The sequence below is a fragment of the Oryx dammah genome, unplaced genomic scaffold, assembly GCF_014754425.2.
Source record: "Oryx dammah isolate SB20612 unplaced genomic scaffold, SCBI_Odam_1.1 HiC_scaffold_12, whole genome shotgun sequence".
In the NCBI taxonomy this organism is placed as follows: domain Eukaryota; kingdom Metazoa; phylum Chordata; class Mammalia; order Artiodactyla; family Bovidae; genus Oryx; species Oryx dammah.
The window spans coordinates 69,289,204-69,304,610 of record NW_024070196.1 but is presented as its reverse complement, the minus strand read 5'-3'; the positions used below and the strand labels follow the sequence as shown (position 1 = coordinate 69,304,610).

At 44.1% G+C, this 15,407-nt stretch overlaps 1 protein-coding gene and 1 non-coding gene across 5 annotated transcripts in view; one reads left to right on the top strand and one right to left on the bottom strand.

Moving 5' to 3' along the window:
• Positions 1 to 15,407, bottom strand: part of SFI1 (SFI1 centrin binding protein) — a 93,048-nt gene that overhangs the window by 57,268 nt on the left and 20,373 nt on the right. For 2 of the 4 annotated variants that reach the window (XM_040251072.1, XM_040251071.1), the window contains exons 3-4: positions 12,603 to 12,776; positions 11,044 to 11,115 (exon numbers count right to left, since the gene is read on the bottom strand). The exons of 1 other annotated variant lie outside the window; for it this stretch is intronic. In XM_040251072.1, the coding sequence (XP_040107006.1) occupies positions 11,044 to 11,115; positions 12,603 to 12,776 (246 nt within the window). The remainder of the gene's footprint in view (positions 1 to 11,043; positions 11,116 to 12,602; positions 12,777 to 15,407) is intronic. One more of the 4 variants, XM_040251073.1, reaches the window with a different exon arrangement.
• Positions 14,427 to 14,500, top strand: TRNAR-CCU. Its single transcript has one exon. It is a non-coding gene; the product is annotated as a tRNA-Arg (tRNA).

Below are 15,407 nucleotides of genomic sequence, written 5' to 3'. Positions count from 1 at the left end.
TCCTCTGGGGAAAGCTGATCAGCCTAAGGGAAAAAGCTTTCCGATGCTGAAAGATGGAGGTCTCCCAGTGAAACTGTCAAAAGCCTAAAGGGAAACCCTCAATTTACAAGTCCCTATGCATACAAATATAATAGATGTATCTATCTTCTAAATTTGAGTTTTAGTGCCTAACTCTTAAACGTGGGCTGACAATAAAAGGATCTCTTGACGTTTGAGGAAAGGCTCTCACATGAGACAGTGAACAAAGGCACACACACAAAAAAGCAGCTTAGAAGAAAGAGCAAAAATCTTAAAAGTGAATCACTATATTATCCTCAAAAAGTTATAAGCCTCGAGGATGTCATTATTACTATTTTTTGAAGTCTTTTGAATTTGTTACCATATTGCTTCTATTTCATGTTTTGGGTTTTTGGCTGTGAGGCATGTGGAATCTTAACTCTCTGACCAGGGATCAAACCCACATTCCCTACATTGGAGGGTGAAGTCTTAACCAAGGGACTGCCAAGAAAGTCCTTTTCTTTTTTTTTTTTCAAAGGAACATTCACAGAACAAAAACAACAAAAAAGAACTCTTGGAAATTAAAACTATGATGGCAGAAATAAAAAAAAGAAAAGATACACAAATAGTTAAAACAAAGGTGACTGGCCTAATAGTTAAAACAAAAAAAAAGTCACAGTAAGGACTCTGGTTTTTACCGTCAGCAGGATGGGAAACAGCCCTTGGCCCACGTAAAGAGACTGACTAAGGACGAGGCTGGAAGCAGGAGTCCAGGGATGAGGCTCCTGGAGTCATTCAAGGAAGACACGATGATGGCCTGAACCACCGTGGTGGCAACTAGAGGTGCTGAAAAGAGCTCGAGTCTGCGTCTACTCTGAAGGCTGAATCAACGTAATTTTGGCATTTGGTACCTCAGTTGGGGTGTGAGGGAATAAGAGCTAGTAAGGAGGACTCCCAGGTCTCTGACCTGAGTCTCTGGAAGGATGGGTGTTTCCTTTACTGGAGAGGGGAAGGCTCGGCAGGGAGGTCTGTGAGGAACACCCAGACTTTGGCCATGGACGCGCTGAGCCGTGATGTCTAGCTGGGGCAGGCAGCAGTGTTGGGCAGGCAGCAGAGTCAGGCGGGCAGCAGTCCAGAGTTCAAGGGAGAGGTCTGGGCGAGTGCGCACCTCTGGGGATCGTCTGGGATTTGATGAGGTTGCCAAGAGCGGGACGCAGACAGAGAGGCAATGCAAGCACTGGGGCTGGGGGACTTGGGTGAGGAGGGGCCAAGAGAAGAGGGCAGGGGCAGCAGAGGCGGGGGAGTGAGAGGGCGGCCACCCGGGGGCTGGGGGAAGAAAGGGCTTCTGAGAGGAGAGAATGGTGGGCTGGCCAATGCTCCCGGCTGAGCCAAGCGAGAGGAAATTCACAACTGACTTTAGCAAAAGTAGTGAACTTACTAAAATCAATGGTGAATTCTTCTTAAATGAACAAGGCAAAGAAATAGAGGAAAATAATAGAATGGGAAAGACTAGAGATCGCCTCACGGAAACAAGAGATATCAAGGGAACATTTCATGCAAGGATGGCCATGATAAAGGACATAATCAGTAAGGATCTAACAGAAGCAGAAGAGGTTAAGGAGAGGTGGCAAGAATACACAAAAGGACTGTGCAAAAAGGGTCTTAATGACCCAGATAAACACAATGGTGTGGTCACTCACCTAGAGCCAGACATGCTGGAGTGTAAAGTGGGCCTTAGGAAGCATTACTACAAACAAAGCTAGTAGAGGTGACGAAATTCCAGCTGAACTATTTCAAATCCTAAAAGATGATGCTGTTAAAAATCTGCACTCAAAATATCAGCAAATTTGGAAAACTCAGCAGTGGCTACAGAACTCAAAATGGTCAGTTTTCATTCCAATTCCAAAGAAGGGCGAGGCCAACGAATGTTCCAACACCGTGAAATTATGCTCATTTCACATGCTAGTAAGTTTACACTCAAAACCCTTCAAGCTATGTTTCAGCAACGTGCGAATCAAGAACTTCCAAATGTACAGATGGGCTTTGAAGAAGCAGAGGAACCAGAGATCAAATTCCCAACATTCACTGGATCGTGGAGAAAGCAAGAGAGTTCCAGAAAAACATCTACTTCCACTTGACTGCCTACACTAAAGCCTATGACTACGTGGATCATAATAAACTATGGAAAAGTCTTAAAGACATGGGATACCAGAACACCTTACCTGCCTCCTGAGAAAGATGTACGTGTGTCAAGAAGCAACAGGCAGAACCAGACATGGAAAAAATGACTGGTTCAAAACTGGGAAAGGAGTACAACAAGGCTGTACATTGTCACTTTGCATATTTAACTTGTATGCAGAGTACATCATGCAAAATGCTAGACTAGATGAAGCACAAGCTGGAATCAAGACTGCCGGGAGAAATAGCAATAACCTCAGATATGCAGATGACACCATCCTTATGGCAGAAAGCAAAGAGGAACGAAAGAGCCTTTTGATGAAAGTGAAAGAGGAGAGTGAAAAAGCTGGCTTAAAACTCAACATTCAAAAAACTTAAGATCATGGCATCCAGTCCCATTTCTTCATAGTAAACAGAAGGAGAAAAAGTGGAAGCAGGGCAGATTTTATTTTCTTGGGCTAAAAAAATCACTGTGGATGGTGACTGCAGCCATGAAATTAAAAGACACTTGCTTCCTGGAAGAAAAGCTATAACAAACATAGACAGAGTATTAAAAAGCAGAGATATCACTTCGCCGACAAAGGCCTATATAGTCAAAGCTATGGTTTTTCCAGTCTTCATGTACAGATGTGAGTTGGATCATAAAGGAGGCTGAATGCCAAAGAATTAATGCTTTCTAACTGTGGTGCTGGAGAAGACTCTTGAGAGTCCCTTGGACTGTAAGGAGATCAAACCAGTCAATCCTAAAGGAAATCAACGTTGAATATTCATTGGAAGGACAGATGCTGAAACTCCAATACTCTGGCCACCTGACGCAAAGAGCCAACTCATTGGTAAAGACCTTGATGTAGAGAAAGACTGAGGGCAGGAGGAGAGGGAGACAGCAGAGGATGAGATGGTTAGACAGCATCACCAACTCAACGGACAACGAGTCTGAGCAAACTCTGGGAGGACAGGGGAGCCTGGCGTGCTGCAGTCCATGGGGTCGCAGACACAACTTAGCAACTGAACAACAACAAAGTGACCTCACAGAAGTAAAACCAGTTTTGGTGGCAAGGTAGGAAATGAAAGCCTCATGAGGTAAATCTGAGACTACAAAAAGAAGTGCTGTTGAGCCTGGGGATGTTCAGGATGTGAGCTGAAGGGCAGCAGAGAGATGGAGAACTAGCTGCAGGAGGAAGCAGCATCAAAGAGATTTTTTTTTTTCAGGATTGGAAAATAATCGCATTATATGCTGGTGCAAAGGATCCAGTAAAGAGGGAAAAATTAATGCAGAAACCGCCGGGCGGCGGGGGGCACTGCTAGTGTGATGGCCTGGCGTAGGCACTGGGAAATGCAGCACCAGAAGACCTTGCCAGAGATGAGAACATGGACAGTTCATCTGCCTCACGGTAGGGAAAGCAAGCCACGTGGCAGCAGATGCTGGCCGTGGGGAGATGGAGTGGTCTCCTCTGTTACTTCTATTTTCTCAAGAAAAGAAGAAGCAAGGCCTCAGTTAAGAATAAGGAATAAATGTGGATAAACTACTCTAAATGGAAGTGATGTTTTTATCTACTTCCCAAATTAGCTGAGTAATTTTGTTCAGATCTTCTCTTCAGAAAGAGAAGTGACTACTTCCTACCTAAGGTGGCCTTACCTAAGGATCGATACTATTATTATTTTTGCCCTTACTAATTCAGTGGTTATTCTGGTTCCATACATTAATAGTAAAACATAAAACAACTATGGTTTATAGAAGTCAAAACATTCTCCAAGCACATAAAGGCATTATTCTCAAACTTCTGGTGTGATATCATTCTCTTCTAATGTTCCTGAAAGTGAGATATAAATAATTCAATATAGGAAAAAAAAAAAGGGGGGGGGGGATCAATACGCCCAACCTTGCCCAAAGTTATAACCCACTTGATTTAAAAAGAGATTGCAAGTTGAAAATACCCACTCCATCACAAATTTCAAAATCAATGAAAACACAGTATCAGAATTATAATTCTGGTAGATGCTTAGAGAACAAACTTTCTCAATTTTACAATTTGAGAAACAGAGGCCCAGAGTCGTAACTTAATCCCAGATCAAGTGATTATCTAGGATCTGGTTAAGAACCAAAACTCGGGTCTCCTAAAACCCAGCCCAGTATTCTTTCCTCGATCCCTGTCACCACTCAAGTGCAAAGAAAGGAACAAGAGCGCAACATGAGAGGCAGACGTGGGTCGCAGAGGCCCAACACCCCCTGCCCAGCCTCTACTTCCTCACTAGCATCCAACAGAAAGGCTGGGAAGGGTTTTGTTCCAGCCTCTTCTGTAGCTAAAGAGTTCCATGACAGAGCTCTAGCCAATGAGACAAAAGCAGAATGCAGCTGGGGGTTTTAGGCAAGTTTTGCCTTCCTGATAAAGAGACAGGTCTAGCTGATACGACCCTTCCTTGACCTTTCTGTGCAAAGCCAGAACAGTCACCTGGCAACTATGCAGTGTCACCTCTGAGGATAAAGGGCCAATATGCTCAGGATGGTGAACTGAAAAGTATCTAAAAGTCTGAGTCTCTGATGACATCCGCAAACAGCTGTTGTTCAGTCACAAAGTCGTGTCCAACTCTATGCAACCCCATGGACTGCAGCACACCAGGATTCCTTGTCCTTCACTGTCTCCTGAAGTGTGCTTAAATTAATGTCCGTTGAGTCAGTGACGCCATTAAGCCCTCTCATCCTCTGCACCCCCTTCTCCTTTAGCCTTCAATCTTTCTCAGCATCAGCATCTTTTCCAACCAGGCTGTGAGAAAAACCAAATCCTGATTTGCATAAGCCACCTTCTGACTTTCTCTAACTTGGAGTCAAATGCATTTCTAACACAATTAACATCTCCCAATACTTGGTATATAAATAGGTATTATTTGAAGAGGTTTCCGGTTAAATGAGTCAAATTTAAGTTATAAAAAAATTAAGCAGGAAAAGGATTTGGGGAAGAGAGTGAAGGCAGCCACATAGTTTTTCAGTCTCTGAATCCTTATAAAACATACACGGAAACCATGCAGAAAAACCCAAATACTCATGTATCAACTACAACAAAACCAGGTGCCAAGGTAACCCTAAAAACCCAAAATGCAAGCAGGTGAGGACAAGTTACCCCAGTCAGAGGACCCCCATTCATAGAGAAGAAAAGTGGGGCTCCTGGGCACAAGGCCTTTGTGTCCTTCATTTCTTTGATTGCAGGAAACAGCCTTCACTCAGCCTCCATGACCTTCCCTGGGTTCCAATGGGCAGATTCAAGCAGCCGTTAATTAGAGAAGGGAGAGGATGGGAGACCAAGGAGAAAAGAACAGTCGAGAGCAGCCTTGGGGCAGGGTCCTGTTTCCCCATCAAAGGACCCACATGACAGCATCTCTGAGCTGCTCTGTGGACATTAAACCCCCTTCAGGCAGGAGAAGTTAATGACTGATACACAGCATGCAGACCAGACCAGCAGGACCTGAAGGGTGATGATGTGGACCCCTACTTGCCACACCACCAGGCCATCAGAAGGGTGTCCACGAGCTGATCACGCTCTCCTTGAACAATTATTATAAAGCCTGTCACTGTATTCCCCAAGTTGGGACACTTGGGTTTGAGGGATTAGCCCACTGTGTCCCCCTCTGCCTGGCAAAGCAATACAGCTATCCTTTTCGGCTTCTGCCAGAATTCTGTGTCCAAGATTTGATCCAGCACCAGAGTACAGAGAGGCTGAGCTTTTGGCATCAAAAGGAGCAATGAAGGTGGTATCCGAGGAGCCTGAGGACAGGAGAACCTAAATCAGCCAGTAAGTAGTCACTGCAAAGTGCGGAGGCCCAACTTGAGGCCAGCAGCTGAAACAGGGAGGAGTTTTGTGCTCTCCAAAATCAGGGCTCACGTGAGAGCTGAAGGTGCTGACCTCAGATCCTACAGTCCCAAAACCAAGCTGACCCCAAAACCAGACAGGGATTCATGCTGAGGAGGAACTGCTGGGAGCAGAATAGACACTGAGCAGGAAAGGGACAAGGAGGCAAGGAAACCGAGGATCAGACCAGGCATGGTTAAGAGGAGCAAGCCTCCACACCTGTGGACACCACGAAAGGGACAGAAGAGGGAGCTCTGTGATATTAGGAAGCTTAACTAAAGCTCACTTCACTCTAAAAGTCCAGAAAAATTAATTTCACATTAAAAAAGCAACAGAAAAGTAACTGAGGTCAAATTCTATACAAAGTTACTGTAGGACAAAAGGCACAGGCCTATGGACAAAAGATTCTTGACAGTCCCTTGGAAAGAAAGGAGATGAAACCAGTCAATCCTAAAGGAAATCAACCCTGAATATTCATTGAAAGGACTGACACTGAAGCGGAAGCTCCAATACTTTGGCCACCTGATGAGAAGAGATGACTTACTAGAAGAGACCCTGATGCTGGGAAAGATTGAAGGCGGGAAGACAAGGGGACAGCAGAGGATGAGAGGGTTGGATTGCATTATCGACTCAATGGACGTGAGTTTGAGCAAACTCCAGGAGATGGTGATGGACAGGGAAGCCTGGAGTTACGTGGGCCATGGTGTCACAGAGTCTGACATGACAGAGCTACTGAACAGCAGCAACAGACAAGAAAATTATTCCAGAAGGACATGCCACCAAACGGGGGGAGAACCAAACAAGAAAACCACCCACCAACCCTATAGCCTATCTCAAAATGAGCTAAAAGACTTAGAAAATAAATCCACACCCAGGTATATCCTGTTAAATCTTCAAGAAATAAGACAAACACGGAGTCTTCAAAAGGTTGACAGCAAATGCAAGTCAGGAGGCAACGGAGTATCTTCAAAGAACTGGGGAGAAAACTGGTAACGCAGACTTCCTGTAACCAGTGAGACAGCTTTCAAAAATGAAAGCAAAGTAAAAACATTTTTAGACAAAATCTGAGAGGACTCATCACAAGCAGACCTACTTTCTGATCCCTGGTTGGGGTAACTGAAATCCCACATGTTGCATGATGCAGCCAAAAGAAAAAAATACAGTCCTGAAGATTTTATAATGTAAACTGAATTAAAATCCCTTACAGTAGGGCACATAAATGGGGACAGTGACAGGCAGAATTAAAGTGACCAAAGGAACCTACCTTGTTTGGGGAGAGGGTAAAAAAACCAATTAATATCAGACCCGGAAAAGTTAAATACATTTGTTAGGGCAGTCAGTAAAAGAAGAATGAAAGAGTATATAATTTCCAAGCTAACACAGGGAAGATAAATAAAATATTCAACTGAGTCAAAAAAAAGAAAAACAAAAGCCTTCCTGGGCAAGCCTGATTAGTTCTCCCAGTGGCAAGAAAGAAAGACACACAAAAAAAGATTTCCTTGAAGGCTGAAGAGCTCCCCAGGCAGTAAAGGGCAGGGCAAGGTCCAAGGGAAGGAGGAGAAGCAGAAATGGGCTATGCCTCATCCCCAAGGCTGGGAGGAGCTGGTGCCACCCTGGGAGCTTCCCTGGTAAAGACCCAAGGAGAAGATGGGAACTGCAAAGCCCTCCCACCAGGTATACACAGAAAAAGATTTCAGAGAACACAGACAAAAGCTGAATTTGTTCGAGAGACTCTGAATCAAGAGACCTTGATTTTCCAGGTCAGGAAAGCTACTCTGTCAGAAAAAGGAGAAGGCACAGCAAGGAGAGGGGGAAGGGGGGAGAACCCGTTCACATTCCAGCTTTTAAAAACACAGTATAGAATGGGAACGACTAGAGATCTCTTCAAGAAAACTAGAGATACCAAGGAAACATTTCATGCAAAGATGGGCACAATAAAAGACGGAAATATCATGGACCTAACAGAAACAGAAGAGATTAAGAAGAGGCAGCAAGAATACACATAAGAACTATACAAAAAAGGTCTTAATGACCTGGATAATCAGAATGGTGTGGTCACTCACCTTGAGCCAGACACCCTGGAGTGTGAAGTCAAGTGGGTCTTAGGAAGCATTACTACGAACAAAGCTAGTGGAGGTGATGGAATTCCAGTTAAGCTATTTCAAATCCTAAAAGATTATGCTGTTACCAAGTGCTGCACTCAATATGCCAGCAAATTTGGAAAACTCAGCAATGGCCATAGGAAAAGGTCAGTTTTTATTCCAATCCCAAATGCCAAAGGATGTTCAAACTACTGTACAATTGCACTAATTTCACACGCTAGCAAGGTAATGCTCAAAATCCTTCAAGCTAGGTTTCTACCGTACACTTCATTTCACTGAAGTAAACAATAGTTCACTTCAACACTGAACCAAGAACTTCTAGGTGTACAAGCTGGATTTAGAAAGGCAGAGGAATCAGAGATCAAATTGCCAACATCTGATGGGTCATTGAAAAAGCAAGGGAATACCAGAAAAACACCTACTTCATTGCCTATGCTAAAGCCTTTGACTGTGTGGATCACAACAAACTGTTGAAGATTCTTAAAGAGATGGGAATACCAGACCACCTTACCTCCCTTCTGAGAAACCTGCCTGTGGGTCAAGAAGCAACATTTAGAACCCTACATGGAACAACTGACTGCTTATCAAATGCAAATCGAAACCACAATGAGGTACAATCTCACGCAGGCCAGAATGGCTGCCATCAAAAAGTCTACAAACAACAAATGCTGGAGAGGGTGTGGAGAAAAAGGAACCTTCTTACACTGTTGGTGGGAATGCAAACTAGTACAGCCACTATGGAGAACAGTGTAGAGAGTCCTTAAAAAACTGGAAACAGAACTGCCATACAACCCAGCAATCCCGCTGCTGGGCATACACCCCAAGGAAATCAGAAGTGAAAGAGACACGTGTACCCCAATGTTCACTGCAGCACTGTTTATAATAGCCAGGACATGGACGCAACCTAGATGTCCATAGGCAGACGAATGGATGAGAAAGGTATGGTACATATACACAATGGAATATTACTTAACTACAAAAAAGAATGCATTTGACTCAGTTCTAATGAGGTGGATAAAATTGGAGCCTATTATACAGAGTGAAGTAAGTCAGAAAGAAAAACACAAATATAGTATATTAACACATATATATGGAATTTAGAAAGATGGTAACGACAACCCTGTATGCAAGACACCAAAAGAGACACAGATGTAAAGAACAGACATTTGGACTCTGTGGGAGAAGGCGAGGGTGGGATGATTTGACATAATAGCCCTGAAACACGTATATTATCAAATGTGAAACAGATTACCAGGCCAAGTTCGATGCAGGAAGCAGGGCACTCAAAGCTGATATGCTGGGACAACCCAGAGGGATAGGATGAGGAGCGAGGTGGGAGCGGGGTTCAGGACGGCGGACACATGTACACCCGTGGCTGATTCACGTCAATGGATGGCAAAACCACCACAACACTGTAAAGCAATTAGCCTCCAATTAAAATAAATAAATTGTTTTTAATCTAAAAAAAAAAAATTGGGAAAGGAGTACAACAAGGCTCTATACTGTCACCCTGCTTATTTAATTTATATGCAGAGTACATCATGTGAAATAGATGTACTCTGATGAATCACAAGCTGAAATCAAGATGGCTGGGAGAAATATCAAGAACCTCAGATATGCAGATGATCCCACCCTAATGGCAGAAATCAAAAAGGAACTAAAGAGTCTCTTGATGAAAGCGAAAAAGGAGAGTGAAAAAGCTGGCTTAAAATTCAACATTCAAAAAAAAAAAAAAATGATTATAGCACCCGGTCCCATCACTTCAAGGCAAACAGATGGAGAAAAAATGCAAACAGTGGCAGACTTCATTTTCTTGGGCTCCAAAATCATTGCGGATGGTGACTGCAGCCATGAAATTAAAAGACGCTTGCTCCTTGGGAAAAAAGCTATGACAAACCTAGACAGCATATTAAAAAGCAGAGACATCACTTTGCCAAAAAGTGTCAAAGCTATGGTTTTTCCAGTAGTCATGTATGGATGTGAGAATCAGACCATAAAGAAGGCTGAGTGCCAAACAATTGATGCTTTTGAACTGTGGTGCTGGAGAAGATTCTTGAGATCCCTTAAACAACAAGGAGATCAAACCAGTCAATCTTAGAGGAAATCAACCCTGAATGTTCACTGGAAGGAGTCATGCGGAAGCTGAAGCTCCAATACTTTGGCCACCTGAAGCAAAGAGCTAACTCATTAGAAAAGACCCTGATGCTGGGAAAGATTGAAGGTGGGTGGAGAAAGGGGCGACAGAGGACGAGATGCAAAGTATGGCATCACCGACACAACAGGCATGAGTTTGAGCAAGCTCTGGGAGACAGTGAAGGACAGGGAAGCCTGGTATGCTGCAGTCCATGACGTCAAAAGAGCTGAACATGATTTAGTGACAGAATAACAACAACGTTCTCAACGGTTCTCAGTTCTCTGAAACATTTCCCACACTGGCCCCTCCCTCCTGCCGTGACCCCAGTGTCTTCCCCGTGTGGGCCACTCTGGGCACTGCAGCCACAGGGATCTTCACCAACAGCCACAGCAGTAGGCGGCAGCCTAGACAAACTGAAGCTGTGGGACTTTCACTTGACTATATTTCACGCCCTTGACAGTGTCAACTTTTCCCTAGGTTCTGCCCCAGAGCAAGTCAATCTGTTAGTCTCAACAGGGACCTGAAAGAGCTCATTTGCTTCTCCTGGGCAAATACTTCTTCCCCCAGAGGGTCTTGGCTGTCCTAGTTTACCTGTGATTCCTTTATAACATACATTCAGTCAGACGAGTAAGTGTTAGGCTACCATTATATCATCCTCCCCTCCTGGCGGCTGGGGAGGAGCAGAGGGGGAATGCAACACACGCTACGATGAAGGTCACACACGGGCTTCGTACAAAACAGAAACTGAGGATGACACTCGGGGAAGTCTGGTGTTCTGAGCTAACACTACCTGGCTTTAGAGGGAGACACTCTTCCAAAAGTCATTTGCATCCACAAATGAAAGTACTTTCTGGCCACGCATCTGAAAGAAGGAGAGAAAGGACACACACATTTAAAAACTCCATCTGGTTTGTATCATCAATTTTCTGGAAAGGAGAGGGAAACTTAATGGTCTCAGGGGGTGGGATGCTAGCGTGAGTCGAAGGTGAATCATACTTAATCCTGCATCACACAGAAAAAAGGGGAATTTGCTGTATGGTGCAGGGAGCTCAGCCTGGGGCTCTATGACAACCTAGAGGGGTGGGATGGGATAGGGTGGGAGGTGGTAGGGAAGTTCAAGAGGGAGGTGATAGACGGACACCTGTGGCTGATGCATGTTGATGTATGGCAGAAGCCAATGCAATATTGTAAAGCGAATTATTCTGCAATAAATACAAATTTTTAAAAAACAGCACAAGATGGGACAGATTTAAAAAGCTAAAATTGAGCAGATTATTTTAAAAAAATACTATTAATATACTCTGTCCATAAAGACTTCAGAATTGAGGAACAGGAAGTATACGCTAGTGCTTTTGTTCACATTCTTCCTGCCTGAAACACCTGGCAGAGGCCTGGCAAATGCCCACTTACCCAACAAGGTTCATCTTCAATGCTCACTCCTATGTGAAGCTTTCCTGGGCTCTCCCCAACCAAACAGAGCAAGGAGCTAGCTATTCTCAGCCCTGCTCCAGCCCCTAGAGTAACGTTATGATGCAGAATCCCAGAAACCGCTCACAGGGTGCCCGTCATTCCCTCTGCACTCCGAGCCTGAGAGCAGGGACCGTGGCTCACAGTATCCCCAGAATACTACCTGGAGCACACAGGAAGGTGAGCTTGTCTTGGCCAGTTAACCTCCAGGTTCAGCCTGGAACACCCTCCTTCCTCCTGCCCTTTACCTGCCTTAATCTTACTTATCCTTCAGGACTCAGCCAAACTCCACCTCCTCCAGGAAGTCACCACTGGCAATGCTGGGCTGGTGCGGCTTTTCTCACCCCGTGGGCCTGTGGAGCACATCCGCCCTCCTCACAGCACTTGCCACACTTCACTGTTGTGGCTTGTCTGCCAAGCCTACTTGATTTTACACTTCCGTGAGCTCTTGCACTAGGAATGTCATATTCACCTTATACGCTCAGCATCTAACACAACACCTGGCCAGGCAGGCACCTGATAACTTTTTGCTGAATAAACAAAAGGATACCGTTCAAAGACCTAATCAAGAGTAGCAGAAAATGATCATTTTCTTGGACCATGTTTAGACTTTTTCTGGAAGACTCTTTTTTTTTTTTTTTTTTTGGAAGACTCTTTACAGCTTACACATTGTGGGGCACAAGTGGAGACCATGAATGAAAACACTCGATGATGGTTTCTACATTGGCAGATTCCTAAATATTCTGAACATTCTGTCACAGCGAACAAGCATTGCGGTCTCCAATTAACTGAGATAAGAGAATAAGAATCACCCCCTTGTTTTAACCAAAAAGGGGGAACAATGGCCCAGACCCTGAGGCAGGGAACCCCTGGCAAGCTCACCTGACACGCAGTTCTCTTAGCCGGCCCCTTCGGGTCCTGGCCTGGGAGGGATGGTATTTCACTGGCTGACTGGCCCTAGATCCCTCACTCCGGCTCCCAGAGAATGCAGAGGATGTCTTTGTGGACAGTATCTTTGGAGAATAAGGCTTCTTTACTGCACTGTCCCTAAAAGACCTCAAATTTGAGGAGAAAAGGGGAGAACCAAATTATCTCTGCACATGATGCAAGTATCTTTCAACATACAAGTGAAATTAAAAAGATAAGCTCATCAAGACAGAAAGGTAATAACTCTATTTCAAGGACAATAAACTGCCCAATCTCTGACAGAAACACCCACCCGACAGGCTTCCCTGGTGCCTCAGTGGTAAAGAATCCGCCTGCCAACGCAGGAGACATGGGTTCGACCCCTGGTCCGGGAAGATCTCACATGCTGCAGAGCAACTAAGTCTGTTGTGCTCTAATGCCCAGGAGCCACGATTACTGAAACCCAACACCCTAGAGCCCGTGCTTCATGACGAGAGAGGCCACTGCAATGAGAAGGCTTCGCACGGCAATTACAGAATAGCCCTTGCTCACAGCAACCAGAGAAAAGCTCGTGTGCATCAGCAAAGACCCAGTGCAGCCAAAAAATAAAGATTATTAAAAGAAACAAAAAAAGAAATACCCACCCCATCTGGAGGTGGGCACTGCTAGATCAGCTCTAAGCAGAAGCTACAGAGCTGCAGGGTAGCTTGGAGACCTCAGTCCTAACACATACTTCTTTAAATGTGTCATTTAAGGGGAATCATTTTCAAGTTAGAAACAGGTTTCTTCATGTAGAAACAACTAGGAATGATTTCAAGGTTAAGCGACTTTTACATCAATGTGAAACTACACACCTTGACGAAACACTAAATTTATGACTTTTAATCCCATTTTAGAAACATTAAGAGATCTTCTTATTGGTATGAACTCATGATTTTAAAAAACACACGTCAGAGATCTGCCTGCAGGAAATATCTAGTGGCAACAACATCCCATCAGCAATGAGCAAACGTAGAGCTCAAATACTGTTTCTAAAATGCCACTGCCTACTCAGAGGAAGTGGCAGTGCTTGGAAATATGGTTGACTTTCAGGTCTGAGACAAGAAAAATACAAGACAGGCTGGACTATCTTACTGGATCAGAAAGTAAATAAATGTTCAAAGAATGACAGGAGGAATGTCGAAAGGACGCAGGAACCAGCTGAAAAGGGCTCCCACTGGTCAAATCTGGGACAATTTTGGCAGTAACAGACTAGAACCCACCGAATAAAACAGGAATCCACAAATCCATACCGAAGTAAGTAAATGAGTCAATAAATAGATGAAGAAAAACAGGAAGCTCTACTCTGCAGTAGAATACAACTAATAAACTTTTAGGAACCATCACAGGAATAATTGACTCAGCTAAGAATCATCAATGAATGTAAAAACAAGTGGGTGCTAGGCTAATGAGAAACAGGCTATTAATGCAGTTTCAACATATCTCCCCACAAAACACTTATTCACTTCTTTATAGTGGAGAAACCTGACAGATATCATCTATACCAAGTGATAAAAGTTACCATCAATGGTAAGAGGACCAAATCTCCTGATATTGATGTACTGAGAACACAGCATCATTTCTGTGAAATTCTTGCCAAAAATACATAACTTGAATTCATCATGAAGAAACACTGAACAAATTCAAATATATGTATAAAAGGTAAGCTAAACTCTTCAAAAAGGTTAGGTCATGGAAGATAAGGAAATATGGAGAAGTATTTCCAAATTAAAGGGGACTAAAAAGACAAAATGAGGGACTTCCCTGGTGGTCCAGTGGCTAAGATTCTGTGCTCCTAAATGCAGGGGGCCCAGGTTCAAACCCTGGTCAGGGAATTAGATTCCACATGCTGCAACTAAGACCCGGCACAGCCACATAAATGAATAAATATTAAAAAGACAAAATGAAAAGGGAAGTTTTTCTTTTCAACATTTTGTTTTCTTTCTGCTATAAATATCATTTTGTGGACAACTGACTTCAACTTACTCACAAGTGGCCCAGAGGAGGGAGGAAACATATAGTTTGATTCTTATTGTTTGTGGTAAGTTCTATAAAGCCACCATAAGCACTGAGCTAGTGAATATACTGAACCACTGTCCCCACAGGAGAACACACAGTTAGCTTCCTGCCACTCTCTAAAAGCATTCTCATTGGGACTCCCCTGGGAGTCTAGCGGTCAAGGTTCCACGTTTCCACTGCAGGGGGCGTAGGTTTGATCCCTGATAAGGGAACTAAGATCCTGCATGCCAAAAAAATATCATCAACTAATCAATACAGAGCCTTGTTTTATGTGTGCCTGTGTTTAAAGACGCCATACTTAATACATATAGGGAGTCTGTAACATTGAACTCACAGTCGACAGCCCTGTAACTCATGCTTGGACAAAGTGCATCTAACATACATTTAAAAAAAAAATTATTTCTGGCTGCACTGGGTCTTCACTGCTGCGCATGGGCGTTCTCTAGTTGCAGCCTGCAGTGGCCCCTCTTCATTGCAGTGCACAGGCTTCTCCTAGCAGGGGTTTCTCTTGATGTGGAGTGCGGGCTCTAGAGCGTGGACTCAGTAGCTGGGGCACGTGGGCTTAGTCACCCCGTGACACGTGGAATCTTCCCAGACTAGGATCGAATCCGTGGTCCCCGCACTGGCAGGCAGATTCTTAACCACTGGGCCACCAGGGAAGGCCTACACTTTCCTTTTTTTACTTTTGGCCTCATCTCAAGGCCACATCTCAAAGGCCCCGAT